Source organism: Gasterosteus aculeatus, chromosome 16 (genome assembly GCF_964276395.1).
Source record: "Gasterosteus aculeatus chromosome 16, fGasAcu3.hap1.1, whole genome shotgun sequence".
NCBI lineage: Eukaryota > Metazoa > Chordata > Actinopteri > Perciformes > Gasterosteidae > Gasterosteus > Gasterosteus aculeatus.
The window spans coordinates 7,512,153-7,529,150 of NC_135704.1; the positions used below are offsets into that span (position 1 = coordinate 7,512,153).

Below are 16,998 nucleotides of genomic sequence, written 5' to 3' on the forward strand. Positions count from 1 at the left end.
GCGTGCGTGCGTGCGCGCACATACACACACACAAAGCCTGAAAGAAGAGCCAGATACATGACGAGAGAGGAGGGCTTCCTTCAGGGACTGACAGCAACTCTACAGACTTAATTAGGAGCCGTCTATGAACACACTTTCTGTCAGTCATCAGATCAAACTCAGCCATGCACGGCGACCGGCAGCTTTTCCCTCAAACACACTGACCCACATTCACACAAGCACATGTGCAAAAGTGTGCGCATATAAAAAGGCACAGAAAAAGACAAAGGGAATCCCTCGGCAGCATCCACATTCAATAGCCCCTCACAGACAAACACACCCTTGTAACATGTACACACTGACTCATTAACCTCGCTGTGTGAATACATCACACGTTGTGCTGTGACTACAATACGATTTAGCCCATGAACCAGACTCCAACACAAACACACACAGCAGCTGCGGCGGCGGCTTGAAAAGGTGTCCGTTTTCATCATCATCTACTTAGCAGCTGAATCTCCCCAAGCAGGACATTCGTGCAGGGATGACTGAATCCCCCATAGTACCAGCCTGTAAAAGTGATGATGATTTCATTTTAAATGAGACACATGGACTCGCGTGTCTCTTGAGACCATGCTTGGTGATATTCATCTCATTCTCTTTGACATTACATTATTTTCCTACATCTCTCCCTCGGTCGAGTTATTATTTTGCCCCAATCGGCGTTAATGCCGAACCTTTGGAGATCTGTCGGAGCCAAACTCTCCAGTTTCCTGTATATTAACAGCAATGACCATTTCTGTGCTACACCTGCAGGCAATAGTTGCTGGTTATGTTGAGCTGAATGAAACTCACATTAGAGATAGACATAAATATCACGGTCGTTCACTTCTTATTGTTTTAGCCCCAAAAAAAAGGAATTTGCAGATTGTGTGATTATGAAAGTCCGTCTCCCCCACACGGACACATTTTATGGAGAGTTGCCAGGCATTCACCTCCATTCACAAAACATTTAGCACAGAACAACTGATAAGAAGAACTAAAGTGAGCTGATTAAAGCAGAGTTACTTCTCCCGTTCATATAAAGAAATGTAAAGAAAACATGACCTCAACCGCGGCTTTTCAGTTTATCAATAAACCCACAGCACTTGTTTTAGTAGCAAACACTAGTGGTATTGTTTCTCTACCAAAAAAAAGCAATTGAAGTGGCAAGAGAGAGAAAAATACATAATGTAAACATTTTATATAGCCGTCTTCTCCTCTTAAAGAATAATTCAGCAATTAATCAAAGTACTACAAACGGTGTGTAAGTACATTGACTCTCGACTCTGGCGTAGAGGCCATTTCCAAGGACGGCTTGAACAAAACAACATCCACTTCTCTGGCATGGGACTATTTATTTGTCCCTGTAGCTATGGAAACCCATGGCAGCCTCTGATGGTGATGGGATAGAGATCAAGGATGAGGTTGACTCATATCAACCCCCCCATCTCCCCCACATAGTGGACAAGCCTGACAACCCCCTCTCCCTGACGAGCCCAGCGCCTCTTTAACAGTTGACTAACACAGTTGTTCCTTTCGCACACAGAGATTAACAACAAGCGAGAGCGAGAAAGTGCACGGTCAGCTTACTGCGATGCGGAGCAGGGTCCCCTTGACGGCCGCCCATCGGTCTTGCCGTCGATCGATGACAAGGATGAAACCCACGCCAGTCGAAGACAAACTGAAGCACACAGACAGAGAACATGTCAATGAATTACTGGTCTAATAACGTCACGCTGCAAAGTGAGCAGAGCGCGATGACAGCGCAAAGAAGGGTGAGAAGACAACTTTTACCTAACAGGTAAACAGAAATCTCACACTGCAGCGAGATATGCCCCGATCCAATGACTGTTGACACTTTCAATAGAAGCAGTTGAGAAACACAAGAGTGCAAAGAGAAAAAACAAAAGACATAAAACATACATGTAGTGTTCAGTTGCCGTGCGCGCAGTGAGACGACAGTGAACCTGAGTGCTTGTTCACAGCTCGGTGTTTAGTTACGCTTCTCTTTATCTTCTTGGACAGCTGGTGCACTCCATAAAAGGAAATGCTGTGAAGTACCTCCAGATTTTTTGCCGCCCCCCCCACCCCCCCCAGATCTCTCCCTGCACCCCGCCCACCCCCCTTCCTCTCTGGTCCCAGAAGAGAGGAGGGCTGTATGGTTTACACGCCACCAGCAATCAATAACAATGGCATGTGCCGTTCACCCGCAGAATCTCCTGCGTCTACTTAAAAAAACGATTCAACTACAGTCCTGATAGAACCGTGCAGGGGCATCGCTGTAATCCTCACGTATTTGCTTTGCCGTCCGCCATCATGCAAAGACTTACTGCGCAGGGCAACTGATTAAATAATGAGCAGTCCTGGGAAAGTAAAGCCAAAACAAAAACACAGGACACGTTGTTGTGTCTGAGAGGTGGATCCCAGTGTGCCGTGCCGTTTGAAGGGGAAGGAGCCAAATGCTTCAGACCCCACAGCATCCAGCCGGCCACCCTGCACTGCCTCCATCAGTCCTCCAATGAGAGACTGGGGGCTTCTGAGACAGGAGCGTATTGCAGAATGGCTGCAGAGTGATGGGCAGCTCTAGAAGCCAGTCAGCGGATGTGGGGGGAGGGGACAGACTCAAAGGAGGGTGCTTTTGTGAGCACGAGGCTTCATTTGTTAGGAAAACACTGAATGTTTATCCACGTCCGCTGCTCCACTTCGTCCCACTGCAACATTTACATTGTTACTGGCACTCGTCCATTTTTTCTGCACTTTCCCCGTCATCCCTATATGAAACCTGTGCGCCGAGTCACGCAGGGGGAACCACTCGGGCTTTCAAAGCACAAACTGCTTTAACCTCAGCCAAAGAGGAGACGAGTGGGACAAGGGCTCTTACTGCCTCCAAGACAGTTACAGCCGCTGAGATGAGACTGTGGTTTATGGTGAACACACAGCACTTGAGGCTGAAAAATAGAAAAAAACACTATGAAATAACTGCTGCCGACGCAAAAAGACAACGTCTAAAAATTGTCATGTGTGACAGATGGTCATCTATATACATTACATAACAATATAATTGATAAGTTTTTCAGTCTACTAGAGGGATCGTTGTAAGTTAAGCACTAAACTCTAAAACAAATCATCATGTTAAAGGTTATTTTGAATATATAATTACTTGAACAAGAATATTTTGAAATCATCCAACGTCTTGTATGCTTGTCATTTGTATTGTAAACAAACATCTCACCGTTTAATTCAAATATGCATAGAAACCACTTGGTGGTTATGCACCTGCTGCTGCTACATGCATCCGTGTGCTTATAATAATTGGATTCCTCTGGACAAAGTGTGACGCTGTGAGTTGTGAAAAAGCTCTGTCTAATGGCGATGCAGTGATGAGGCGATTTGCTGCATGAATGCATATGCGAGCCTGCTGCAGCGTCCCTAAAAATAGATTAAAGCATCTTACTTAAATCTTACTGCAAAAGGTACCTTTTTAATATAAAATATATCAGCCAAAACTAGATCCATATGTGCACACATTTGCACCGCCGAGGAGAGATTAAACAAGGAAATGGACAAAGGACTTTGCTATTAATTCATTCCGCTGCAGGAACCTCCGTTTCAGGACCAGCAGCCTCAGGAATAGTTTCTACCCCCAGCGGGCAACACCCTCCACTCTGCACCACGTTGAGTCCCTGACTTCCCCTACTCCCACCATCCCCTCTCCATCATCGCCAACCTCCCACACACCCTCCTCCCAGTCACACTGGCACCTTTACTGTTTACATATGTACAGTTTATATACACACACACACACTATATTATATGCGCATAGCACATTTTTTTTTAATATACTGCTTTCCTTGCCCTTCAGATGCTAGTTGAATCTGAATCCCCAGTCTAAAAATCCTAAAGCATATTGAAAAGGATTTGATACTTAAGACATTATAGCTTTACAACATTAGACATCATATCATATTTTCAATAAATAAACTATTTATAGCAATAAACATAAGGTATGATAAACCAACATAATTAATATTGCTCCAAAGGTATTTGTTTTAAAATAGCAGCAGCTGTTCAGGGGCACAACACAGACTTGCAGGACATTTGCCCCCAGCTGTGGACTGTGCGCCCTGTCGGGGCATCGGCTATCTGCCTCAGTGTTCAGAACACCTGGGGCTTCGGCGCCATCTCACCGTTGATTCAGGGCTGCTCATCAAGACGTTGAAGATCATTTGATGTGAATTCATCACACACACACACACAAGAGACACAGCTCCACTCAGCGGTCTGCATTCATTATTTAGATTTGCTGTGGTTTCTATTTTTACGTACCAGTCGGGTCACGAAGGGTGGGACTGCTAGGAGGAGTGAGTCAGTAGTGGAGGAAATATGAGTATGGGCATGCGATTCTGGAGGGATAGTTTGAGAAAGACATGGTTTCATGCATTTAATTCCCCCCCCTCGTCCAGGTCCGTCCATGTGTACAAAGAGAGTCTGCAGAGGACTGATAACAGACCCTGGATTTTTAATTGGCCCTTTTATTAATACAGGAATGATTCTTCCCCCACAGATAACGATGCAATACACACTGGCTGTCCCATCCAATGCATAAATCATCTGCAGCTTACATCTTTCTGCAATTAAATTGTGCTTACGTATTTACTGCCACCTACTGGCAGACTTATTACACAAAAGGTATTTATACAAAGGAACATGTTCATCTCTGCTGCCTCTCTGACTCAATCACATCCATTCCCACATCCATCTACTTTGAGTTCACTTGACCTGCTCGTCTTTGAAGTTCAAACCCCGGTAAGCCGTTTTACTTTATCACATGATGTCTGAAATGTAAAGAAAACATGACCGCGGCTTTTCAGTTTATCAATAAACCCACAGCAGTGTTGTGCATTATGAGGAAAAAAAAACACATTTCTTGTGACTCCGGGAAAGCGGTTTGGTGTTAAAGCGTTGATAACAAGAAAGGGACAGGAAATCAGTGGTAGTACCGTAAGAGAAGGAACACGTCTACCACTAGATGGCGTGCCCGTGATAATCAGTGAGGGACATTACCTCGGAACACTAGTCAGGTAGGTCAGCACGTTGTGAAACGCTCCGTCCGTGATCTCTCCAAACGCAGGGAATTCTGGGAACACAATGATGGGGCTGCCAGTATCTCCTCTACCTCCTAGAAGATTGAAGACAGAAGAACATTAAGACGTTTTCAATTGAGGGATACCTCTAAGAATATTTGGATCTATTTGCAGCTCTTTGGGGATGATGCAAAAAGTTGCAAGTCCCTGTGGGCTGGGACAAAAGAAAATGTCTTTATTACTGTTAGAATAAAGCCACATGGGGGCACTGGTGTTAAAGCTCTATTACTGATGGTTGTGGACGGTCCTGAAAAATCTCTGAAAAAAGGGGAGAATAAGGTAGTCGACAGTTGATTTAATCAGTCATAATAATAATCATAGACCAGACAAAAAAGTCCAGCATCTCATTATTCATGTCATAGGACAACAATCGTACCACAAAGTTTTACTTAAAAACTTTTGTTCTCTTATTCATGAGAAAACAAGAAAAATTGAAAAATAAGAAAAAAGTTTTTTTAATACCTAAAACAAAGTTAATTTGCTTGCTGATTTAAATATGATGAAATTCACATGACTTCACATTCATACGTCAACTCCTTTTCCCAACAGAGCTCTACGTGACCAAAACATTAATGTTAAAAGAAAGCGGTTTGTTTGTTTGTGTTAGGCTCACTGGCTCATCTTTAGAAGACGAACGAAAAGACGTTTTAAAAAGGGTCCAAAATTACTGAAATTTTAAATGTATTACATGACAAAAAAAAGAGGAGGAACATGTTTGTAAACACCGACTGGTGCAAACACCCAACAGCTTTAATCTTGCACGCACGCACACACGCACACGCACACACCTCGGTCAGTGCATGTGACTGGAATATCAATCCCTCTGCCTTTTCTTCTCTCATCACTATAGCAACAGTGAGTGCATGGTCATGGTTTCAATGTTGTTGCTTAAATATTTGTCTAGTTGGCTGCAGTCACAAGGTCAGCGCTTACTGAGTACATTACTGCTAGAAATTACATAAGTGTAACAAATAATTCTGTGGAAGACATCTCAAATGTTGTGGGAATACACAAAACATGGCTTTTATCATGAACTGGATCGTAAACAAAATAAGTTAGGCAGAAACATAAACAAGCAATGACGAAAATAGAGGGAGTGAATATTTGAATAGCAAATCATAACTGCAAAGAGCAACAGTTCACATTAACTATTCAAATATTAGGTGCCGCAGGGAAAATATAAATTATTCCTGTGGCGGCAGAGAAGAGGCGTATGATTGTTGCCAATTAAGAAACAAACAGATGGACGAGATGACAGACAGAGATCCCAGTACACACAAAACCAGTGGTGGAGATGCAGGAGTCACCTGAAAGGAAGGCAAACTGCTTCTTGAGGTCGGGCGTGATGTCAGCAGCACGGAGGGGACTGCTGTCCAGCTGCATGATGTCATCTGGAGGAAACAAGGAAGGGAAATATTAGTGACGTCAGCGCTGAAGATGTACAGGATGGTTGGAGCCGGAAATCCGTAAAGAGCGGCTTTGCAGTACGTCAACAGAGGGAGAAATACTAGGGAGGAATAACTATGGCAGTAACATTTACAGTCACTTACCATCTCCCACACAAATAGTACACAGTGCCGTATGTTTGACAGTACTTCAATTCAATAATCACTTATACGTTTTTTGGATTCTTTGTTTTCCGAAGAACATCGCAGAAAAAGGTTTTCTTGATGAGGGGTAATAGGTGATATGGAAATGGACATTTTGTTGGTGAACTGTTGCTGATCGCTGCAGCAACGTAGAATTGTTGTTGATCTTACATACAGCATTGACAACAGGCTCTGTTGTTCCCCTAGTTCCACCTTCAACAGCGATCCATCCCCCACGGACTCCCTCCACAAGGATTAAAATAATCAGATTTAAGGTTCTATACCCCCAGTAGGAGATTGGGATTGTGGTTATTAAAGGGATCAAACTGGAAGACGACACACAGAGGACACAGGCAGTGCATTAGCAGTTTAGCAAAAGACTTTAGGATCAGGTACAGCAAAGGCTGAATCTTTGTATGGCACCCAAATGTTGAACACTGCTGCAGTGAACTAAAAACCCAACAGTAAATTATCATAGTTCATACTGAAAATCATTCATAGTGTATCTATTGATTTGTATTTGAGAAGCTCAAATAAATAAAAAGTGTTTTCTCTATTAGGTTTCTAAAGCCTTTAACAAAAAACGTACATAACAAAACATAACACACTGTGTCGTGTCATCAGCTTTATTCTTTTTTTGTCGCAATGACTAAACATCCGTCTGTGACAAGTCATGCACACATCATGAGGCGAGAAGCCCGAGGGAAATAAAGTAATGGACTACACTGTTCAGTCCTTGAGAAGCCACTATAAAGAGTAGTTTTCTTCAGTATCAATCCTTCGGGCCTGTTTGCTGTGCAAACATTTGTGTTAAGATTCCTTCCATCTGGGCGACTGAGTATCAGAACCTGAAAAACTGCTGCTCAATTACTGGCCACATCTACCAAATGGACGTTTAAAGATACGTATATAGTTTATATTTAGTTACAGGCAAATTGCGCCCTGTAGTTTACTCTGTCATTAAGGCTAAACGACCAGATGTAGTCATGAAGAACATTTCACATTTCCTCGGTTTTCTTTCCTTTTCTTCTGTGTGAAACACTTCCATGTCCGAGGCCCTACCCACCATTGCGGTCACCGAGGTCCGTTCCTCTGTATTTTTATGAGTAAAAATAACTTTATTTTGGTGCTGCAAATGCCAAGGTTACCAACTTGCTCATATGATCTTGAATCTGTTGCGCTGCGTTAAACTGAGGACAATAATTCGGGCTATATTAGGTCCATTTATCATTTAAAGCTTCAGTAAGTGCTGATGGCTTGAGAATGCAGGTGGAACATTTTGGGGAAAACCGAGGATGTACATCGAAGGACCATGAAAGCCATGAGAATACAGGAAGGGAGTGTTTCCCAATGAAACATTATCCTTAAACGTGGCTACAAACACAATAGTCTGCAAAGTTAAATGAACTATTTGGAACTTTTTCTCCTAGTCTGACTTTGTTTGGCCCCTCAAAGTTACGCCGAGTAATTCCCAAAAATGTTGTAGAGCAGTAACTATAAAAGTTCATGTTAATTTTTAAGCTCAGACCAATGTGGATGCAATGTTCCAATGAATCAAATGGAATACACAGCTTTTTGTAACCCTTTGTACGGCACAATACCTTCCCAGGCTGAGGAACGTCCAGCTGGTGTAGCTTCGTACTCAGTCCATCTCGGAGTACCACAAAATAACCATCATGTTATGGATGTTGATTCCCTCTTTATCCAGACGGCCTCGGTTTGTCCCTTTACAGTCGCAACCCTTTGACTTCAAGCACTCCCAGTGGACTCCAGTGTTAACAAACCAGCGAGTCACACTGTTAACTGTTTGTTTTGCAACACCCATCAGGTTGTTGGCCCTAGGACATCAGTGCAAGGGGGTTTATTGCTTGCTTTCTCTTTCACAGACACACACGCTGCTTGAAGACAGGATTAGTTCAAGTGTGTCTTCTGGGTTTCGTATTTTCAGTCTCCTGCCTCCATTAAACCTTTTTGAAAAGGCAGAGCAGCTGCTGCCATGCCTGTTGTGTCAAAACAACATCAATCACAAGGTTTCACCCATTCAGGGGACTTAAAGGACCATACCTGTGTTTTCACAGGTCAGCCCAAGACACTACAATTCTCCAACACGTCACCGAACCAGGATGTTACAGAGCAGACCGTGTGGTTGTAGATCGCTTTCCTGATGGGCAGGAAATACTTTAAACACGGTCAAAAGTCCCAAGAGAATCATTACATTAATTTGGCAAGTGCATCTAAAGGAAAAAGAGCTAAAGGTCCAAACAATCGGCAAGCGGAAATAGGACTTTGTGAGAAGTTACTGAGAAACGAGTGAGGAACCTCGTGATTGCTGCTGAAAAACCGCACATATAAAGTAGCTAATAATGAGGAGCTGGTAAACAAAGGTTCTGTACGGCTGATATGTGTTTATAGAGTCTGACACGAGAAGAGCAATCAACCCATGAGAGAAAATAGCTCAGTGCAAACACCTTTTTCCCTTCACTGCAGCTTCTGTTCACAGACTAAATCTCGCCTGACAGCAGGAGACCTCAGAGGCTGACGCACATTACTCGTTTCTACCACGTCCAGCAACAGAGACACACACAAAGATGGACACACATTAACACCATTTCCAGTAAATATTATTAACAGGCGGATAAAAAGCCTACTTGTGCCCAAACAAACATTATTGATCCCGCAATCAAGTAGACTGTCAAGTTTTTGTAATTTGTTGTCTTCAGATAGGTATTTACAACTAAATACATTTGGTCTTTTATATTTCTACCAATAATATAGGGAATATGGTTCTGTATGAGCCTTCTCATGTATTAATGGGATACTATTTCATTTGACATCTGTAGTCAACATATATTGATTAGGGACAAGTAACTGACGGATATCTAGGGATGTTATATCGTTTCCTATTCTTTTAACTTAAAGCATGTTTGTGAAGCAAAATGTCTCCTTGACAGAAGTCAGGCAGCTCAAAATAAGATGAGACAAATATACCTTTCATGTTTGCACCTGTTAATGACGGCCTGTCTACAGGCACTCACAGGCTCCTCGTGGAGTCAAGTTCAGTTTCCACTTTCTGACCCAGCCTCACTTACTCAGTGGGCCACGCCTCGCCCCCAGCAGCTCCCACACATATCAAAACCACCCCCCTCCCCACCCCCACACATCCAGGCTACAAAAAGCAGCACTTTGTCTCCAGGAGGCTATTCGGTTACTGGGAAAAACCCCTCCAGGAAGATGAGGTTTGAAAAGTAGCCTCTTTTTACACCTTCTTCCTATCCTGCCTCTCCTCATTTCTTCCTACAACAACATCACATTCTTTCAAACGTCCACTCAGTCGACGCAGTGGTGCACAACCAGCAACAGGCCCTTGGTCCATTAGGAAGAGAGAGGATGTTTGAGATACTACCGTATTTCCATACAGTGTCCTTTCCAATTAGCTACTATCGATGATGTCACGAGGATGTTCTAAAAAGGACAACTATTATGAATGTATCTAAAGGATTAACTTATTATGGTGATCTAAAATAAAGTCTGGGTACATTGACACAGATTTTGCAAGGGGAAATGGCCTAAATTACTTTAGTGTTTATTTTACTCACCTTTGTCTGCATTGTATTAAATGGTATATGATTAGAGGATACTCCTCCCATTGAGCACTTTGTCTGCTAATAAGAAAATACACTTGGTGAAGACATTATTTCTACAACATACACTCACACCCAACGACAGAACCTGCTGGTTGAGGCGCTAATGTTCTTTAGAAGGCTTAACGACGGGGATTAGTGTCCACTCCCGCTCGTGGGCGACGAGTCAAACGTTAGTGGGTCAGTGTCACACACCTGGACGGCCTGCTTCTACTGACACGGATCAAACAAGACCTAAAACTCTGATTCCTCAGGCTAGAGAGACGGGAAAACTGAAATCCTTTGGACAAAACTGTGCTCAGTATTGGACAGGTCAGAGTTGGGGGTAACAAAATGGACACCAACAAACGGAAAGAGCTTGGGCAGCAATTCGGAATTAGGGGCTTACAGTCATGGTGGGGGACAGAAACAAAGCACACCACTAAATACGGCTGAGCAGTGACGGATGAGTCCATATAATATCAGGGGTGAGAGGGTTCAGATGAGGGTTAAAGAAGACAATGTTTAGGGCGATTGCTCCGCTGGGTCTTTAGTCACACAATGAAGAAATAAGGACACAGTTTGTGATCAGATAAAAACAATCTGGGGAAAAGCTGTAAAACAGCAATCATCTTGTAGAAATGAATGAAAAAACAAATTGCCAAAACAAACGCAGTTCTATACTACCTCAGCTCTTCAAAACTTGGTTTGGTCTAAAAAATGCAATAATGCTTCAATCTTGCGCTTTATCAAAATGTTATACCAGACCGTATATGTGTATACACACACACACACACACACACACACACACACACACACACACACAGGACACTAGAGTGCGTGGTTTACAGTCTCTTCTTACATCAAATAGATTCTAAAGAGGGAAAAAACAGACATAAGATGAAACTGAATAAAGCAAATGACAAAGATTTCTCCAAATCCAACTCTAGGTGGGAGCAAAGGTAAAAGAGCGTGCAGAGAACTCGTGCAGAAAAAGGACAGGTACAAGATGTGTTAAGATAAGAGAACCAAACTGTGCTTACTAAAATACAAAAGGGACAAACTCCCCACAAAAACATATCACGTATATGCAACATGGAGAAAGAAGAAGGGAAGAATCCTTTTGTGAACAAAGAAGGTGAAGGTATTGTAAAAACATCCAATACCTACCACACAGCCAATGGCAGCAGCGAGCAAATCGGTGATATCTTTCCACCTCCTCCAGAGAAATCCGTACATGACCCCCACTCTCCACCACTGGACACAACCGCACATCCAGTGACCCCTCCATCTCCTCCTCCTTGACTCCTTTGCTTTGATCGTCCATCTCTACCGCGCTCTCTGCGTCAGTCCCTCCATTCTCCGTTAACCCTGCATCTGCCGGCGTCGCCCCTTCCACTGACGTTTGACTCCATCCAGCTCCTGCATCACTTTCCTCTTTCTGCTCCTGGCTAGTTAACGGAGAATCTGTGTGCGCTGCATTCACAAACCAATCAGACTCCTCCCTGTTTGAGTGTTCATCTGAGCCTCCAGTCACCTGTCCGCCTAAACTCAGCTCCAAGTCCACATCGATGCAAAACCCAGAGTCTAACTCCGCCTCAACATCTTCCTCCATGGAGGAGCCTGAATCGGCCACCCCTGCGACACTTCATCCATGCAGCTTTGCAAAAAGCCAACGCTGCGACAGTTTCCCCCTCATTCTGACTCCACCTTTCGGACCTCTCGCTCTCCCTCCCGCTGCAGGTGCGCTCTACCTGCAGGACATCACTCGGTAACTGTGTGCTTCATATTGCTACCTCAGGTTACCTTCTCTGAATACAAAGGAAACACTGTAGCCAGCCTAGCCCCTCCCTCCTTGCTCACCTTGTCCCACCCCTACAAAAAGACAATTAGCTGACCCTTCTTGGTTCGAGTAGCAATGCACCCAAGCTGATAATGATTGACTAAGATTGACCTCTAAAGAAGGAATCAAGTCTTGACTCTTTGAGGAAGAAATTGTCCGTGCTCGGTTATGTGGCCAGTCCGTTCCCCAGCGCTCATTTACCTAAGCCAACAAAGCGCTCGCCTGCCTTATCGAGGGAGATGTGGATCAAAAGTACAAAGCCTCCATTCTGACCAGTCCATTCAAACACTGCCTGCATCCCCATTTAACCATTTACAGACTGTATCCATTCAAAACCCCTATTCTGGTTTATAAAAGACCCCATTCTTAAGCATTTACTGAAAGACGCAGTTCCAATGAGACCTCTCAAAGAAAGACACTGTTTCTTAACAGAATGTGGCAATTTAGATTCCATTTCAATGAGTTACACAAAAGATACATTTCTCCTAAAACAAGCCAACAGATTCCATTATCCGTCCCAATTCAACCATTATGTGGAAAATACAAATCCAGTGTGCTAAAAGGTTGGCAGGAGGTGTCACTTGTGTTAACTACGTGTGTACATGTTTGACTCCATGCGAGTGTGCATGGGTATGAAAGCTTGCATCTGCCAGTGTGTGTTTTATGGGGAGGTGTGGGTGGGGTTAATATATGTGTTTACACCAAGGGCAGGCAAGAGGTTATCAGTGTCATAAACCTCGAGATAAGCTCGAGAGCCAATAGGGTAAAGAACGGCACCACTCAACGTGAGCAAGAGGGTCAAATAAAGAGACAGAATACTCAAAAAAATGAGCAGGGTGTATTAAATATACCTTTTTCTCGAGCTTAAAAGATGTATCCGTTTGAACGCTTCAGACAATATGCTTCAGACAATATGCAAGAATGAGATCTGAGAAATGAACTCAAGTGATCACAATAAATCAAAATTGAAAATTAAAGAAATAATGAGAATTAGGCGTTGATGACCATAGTTCTCCAAGTTGCCCCTCATCTGTTCTCATCTAGGTTTTACTGTTGTGCAATCAGGTTCATATTAGAATAGTTTCATTGCTACAGTACATGAGCATATCATTACACCAGCAGAGCATTGGATTAAAATACTGGTGCATCTCCACCTGACAGCGTCAAACACAGACTCTCAGACCGAACTCTTAGTTGGCTGTCCAGTTGTATATTGGGTGGGCCGAAGTATGTTTTAGGAAATTACAAGTACCCTTTAAATGATATCATCCATTATGTTGCAGTGAGAGTAACGCCTGCCCTCTAATTACCCCCCAGGTTAGAACGGTTAGCTTGGTCAGCATCGTTGCCGGTGTTTAGCACGGTTGGCGACATTTAAAAAGAATTAAAAAAAGAATTAAAAAAAAGGTTGCATCTGATTCTGCTGTGAGGATTTTGATTCGTCAAGTCTTGTCTTTTGTTAAATACTTTGCCAACTCACAAGTTCATCACTTTGCAATCTGTAGAACTCACAATATCCCTCTAGTGTCAATTCAATAAATTACATTTTCCAAGACACGTAAGGTAGAAACAGTTTAATCTGTGCTTCTTATGAGATCCTTTTAAAAATCGTAGGTGGAACCACTTGGGAGATCCAATTTGTTTTTATTCTTGGTGACCTACATGTGCAGTCAGGCAATCACAAATATGCTTTCTCAGATTTTCTGAGTGTCTAAGTATAAAACCAAACAACAGCTAGATCAACATAGTTCCTCGCGTGTACACGTTCACCTCATGGCTAATGATTTGAACAGATGTGAAACCCTCTCCTACAACTACACAGCTTGAAGTACAGACAAGAAGAGCATGCACGTACGGTTTGTAGAGTCTATAGATGCCAACTTATATGCACATACTGTATTGTAGCCGCACACACACACAAACTCCAAGTGCTGGGAACAGTAATATATTTGAACATGAAGTGACCTTCAACCAGGAGCAGAACAAACAATAATATATGTAAGGGAAACCTTTGGGAGAAACAAAGATATGTACGTTTGGAGAAACAAGATTTTCCCACGTCAGACGTCAGCTGTAGGAAACTAGCGGATAGTTAAAAACACTGACTTTTGCGCAGATTTCTCCCCATACATACAAACTACTACCCCACACAGACCGACACAAAGATTCCACTCATACGTTTCCTGACTCACTTGGCTTAAGCGGGACCATCGGCATCCCACTGTCCCATCGCGAAGCACTCCTCCTGGCTTTGCTCACCATGCTTTCCTCCCTGTGTGTTTCAGAGACCAGCTAAAGGTCCCCTCTCTATGCAGTGGAAAAAGCCACGGCCTCAAAATAAAAACACTCTGGCTGGTAGACAGCTTTGGTACACTAACTTGAAAAGTCAGCAGCTTTAATCAGCAGTTTCCAATCCTTTGAAGCAGCTGCTGAACTCGTCTGCTGCAGCTTCTGCATATGTTGTGGAATCTGTTAACGCCACGGAAAAATATCAGTGCAGCTTCGAAGATCTGTAAGCTAGAAACTGAGGCTACTGTTCAAACTGCGCAGACACACACTCTCAAGGGCACAAAGACACACAAACAGCTCAGTGGGAAGCAAGGGAAGCCCACAGGAAGCACTGTGTGTGTGTGTGTGTGTGTGTGTGTGTGTGTGTGTGTGGGGCTCTGGGCGGGATGCCCTGCACATCTCTGCTTGGAGCTACAGTCGGGAATGTTGCACACTCACTTAACACTGCCACTTTTCAGCCTTACCATCCCAGTCTCTCCAGGAGCTCCTGCGGCCGGCAGGGTTGAATGGGAAAGAAGAGCCCAGTCCAGAGACGTCCAGGCTCTGGATCAGGTGTCCGAGCCGGCTCACTATCCGGCACGACGCCTCGCCACCCTCCCGCAGAAACTCGTGCAGAGACATGAGAGCAGTCCGCAACTAACTCCTCTGTCATCCAGAGAGACCCCTCGCTGCACCTGCAAGGCGTCGCTGCACACTGTGATAGACTCCAAGAGGCAGCCCCCAAATGCAGGCATGGGAAAGGACCTTCTCGGCTGTAACGTGTCGGTTCACTCGGAATCAAGCCGGCATGGGCTCACATGCATCCTCTGAGGAGAGGTCTGCCCCGGCTACATTGAAGACAAGTCGGTTTCCTCTGCAGTGCCACCAAATAGGGGACTCAGGACACAGAGAAAAAGAAAAGAAAAATAAAGCTGAGTCACTGTCTGCACAACCTCTGAAACCAACAGCGTTCACACAAAAAAAAAAAAAGAGGTGAGAACGGGACCCAGCTCGGCTCTGCAAAAACACAGGCTCACTCTGCATACCTCGTCGTGAGTATTGACGTCTCACAGTAGTGTGGGTTTCCAAGGGAGGACGGGGAGGGGAGGAGGCTGGAGGTGAGCTGGAGCAGAGGGCAGCCGGTGGAGCACAAATCCCCTTCTGCTGCTCAGGCTAATTATATTCCCTCCACTCCTTAACTAATCTGCCTTTTCTCTCCCTGGATCCTTTCATGCATTCATCCCTGGTGAACCGGGAGAGCACAGACCTTTAAAACCTTCCGACACAAACTTTGCAGTGGACACAGACTTGGTTACTGAGGGGAGGAGCAAACAGGGTCCTCTTTGATGGCAGAGTGGAGGAGGTCGATGGCAGGCTATTGGGTATGTGTGTTTGGCGAGCAAAAGGCAGCTTGCAGTTTACAGGCTTAGAATAGCGATGAGAGAGAGACACACTGCACTGTGATGCGGCGATTGCAGGACAACGAGGCACGCAACATCTATCCGTAACCCTCCATCTCTGTCTCCCAGCTCTGCCCCCCCACTTTAGGTCGAATTTCTTATTATAGTATCACACTCGTCCTTTGTGTTACTTCATCTGTAGCCCCTCTGTACCGTTTTCCTGCACACCATATACCTGCCTGCAGATAAAGAAGCACGCCGAGCTCATATGTCTAAACATGAGCATATCCTGCTGATGACAATGCTAACATACTGATGTTTGACATGTAATGTAATGTTTAGCAGGTATAAAGTCCACCATCTCAGTATTGTGTTAGCATGCCCACATTCGCTTATAGGAAGCAAAAGGCCAAGAACAGAACATTCATTTCCTCGTAGACAAAAGCACTGGACGAATAGTGGCGCTAAAGAGATGAAATACAATCAAAGCCACCAAAGCCAATGAGATGCATCCTCTTGCCACCATGGTTATCGTTACCTAGCTAGTAGTTTTTAAAAAAATGTTATCGTTTCGGTTATTTCCATCTAAACACAAGGATTACCAATATAACCATCCAGCAGATGAATAAGCATTTAAAATAAAGCCTTCAAATTATTCTGCAGGCAGATTAAAGTACATTAATTTTGATAGTAACAATACATACATTGGAACTACACTTCACAAAATGTATGGACATAAATTAGGATTGCTTTATTATTGCAGCTGTATCTCTATCTCGGGCACTCGCGTCTCTCTGACCACCTTTGACAATTGGTGACCTTAAATCCATCCAGCTATCAGTCTGGTATGCTTTTAGTGATGAACCACACAGCTCACCTCGGCAGTTTGAACCCCTGACCTCGAGCTAATAAATACCTTGACCCTCACATTACGGTGACAATAAAGTCTTGCGTATATCTGATTTATAAGCAAGCTTCCTTGCTGTGCTTTCAATCTAAAACAATGCTTCAGGGTGGCACCTGATCAATAACAACTGACTGAGATCGACTTTAGTCATGAGACAGATGGGCTGCCTGGAGCTCAGACATTTTTCATAAACCTCAGCTCCTGCT

At 43.9% G+C, this 16,998-nt stretch overlaps 1 protein-coding gene across 18 annotated transcripts in view; it reads right to left on the reverse strand.

Annotated features, from left to right (window-relative positions):
* mcf2lb (mcf.2 cell line derived transforming sequence-like b) overlaps positions 1-16,998 on the reverse strand; it is a 34,438-nt gene that overhangs the window by 12,328 nt on the left and 5,112 nt on the right. For 8 of the 18 annotated variants that reach the window (XM_078090188.1, XM_078090187.1, XM_078090184.1 and 5 more), the window contains exons 1-4: positions 11,545-12,416; positions 6,473-6,556; positions 5,086-5,200; positions 1,612-1,702 (exon numbers count right to left, since the gene is read on the reverse strand). In XM_078090188.1, coding sequence (XP_077946314.1) covers positions 1,612-1,702; positions 5,086-5,200; positions 6,473-6,556; positions 11,545-11,989 — 735 coding nt within the window. In that variant the 5' untranslated portion in view covers positions 11,990-12,416. Of the gene's footprint in view, positions 1-1,611; positions 1,703-5,085; positions 5,201-6,472; positions 6,557-11,544; positions 12,420-14,409; positions 14,788-14,970; positions 15,788-16,998 lie in introns of those variants that run through there. The other 10 variants (XM_078090193.1, XM_078090197.1, XM_078090194.1 and 7 more) reach the window with 5 other exon arrangements.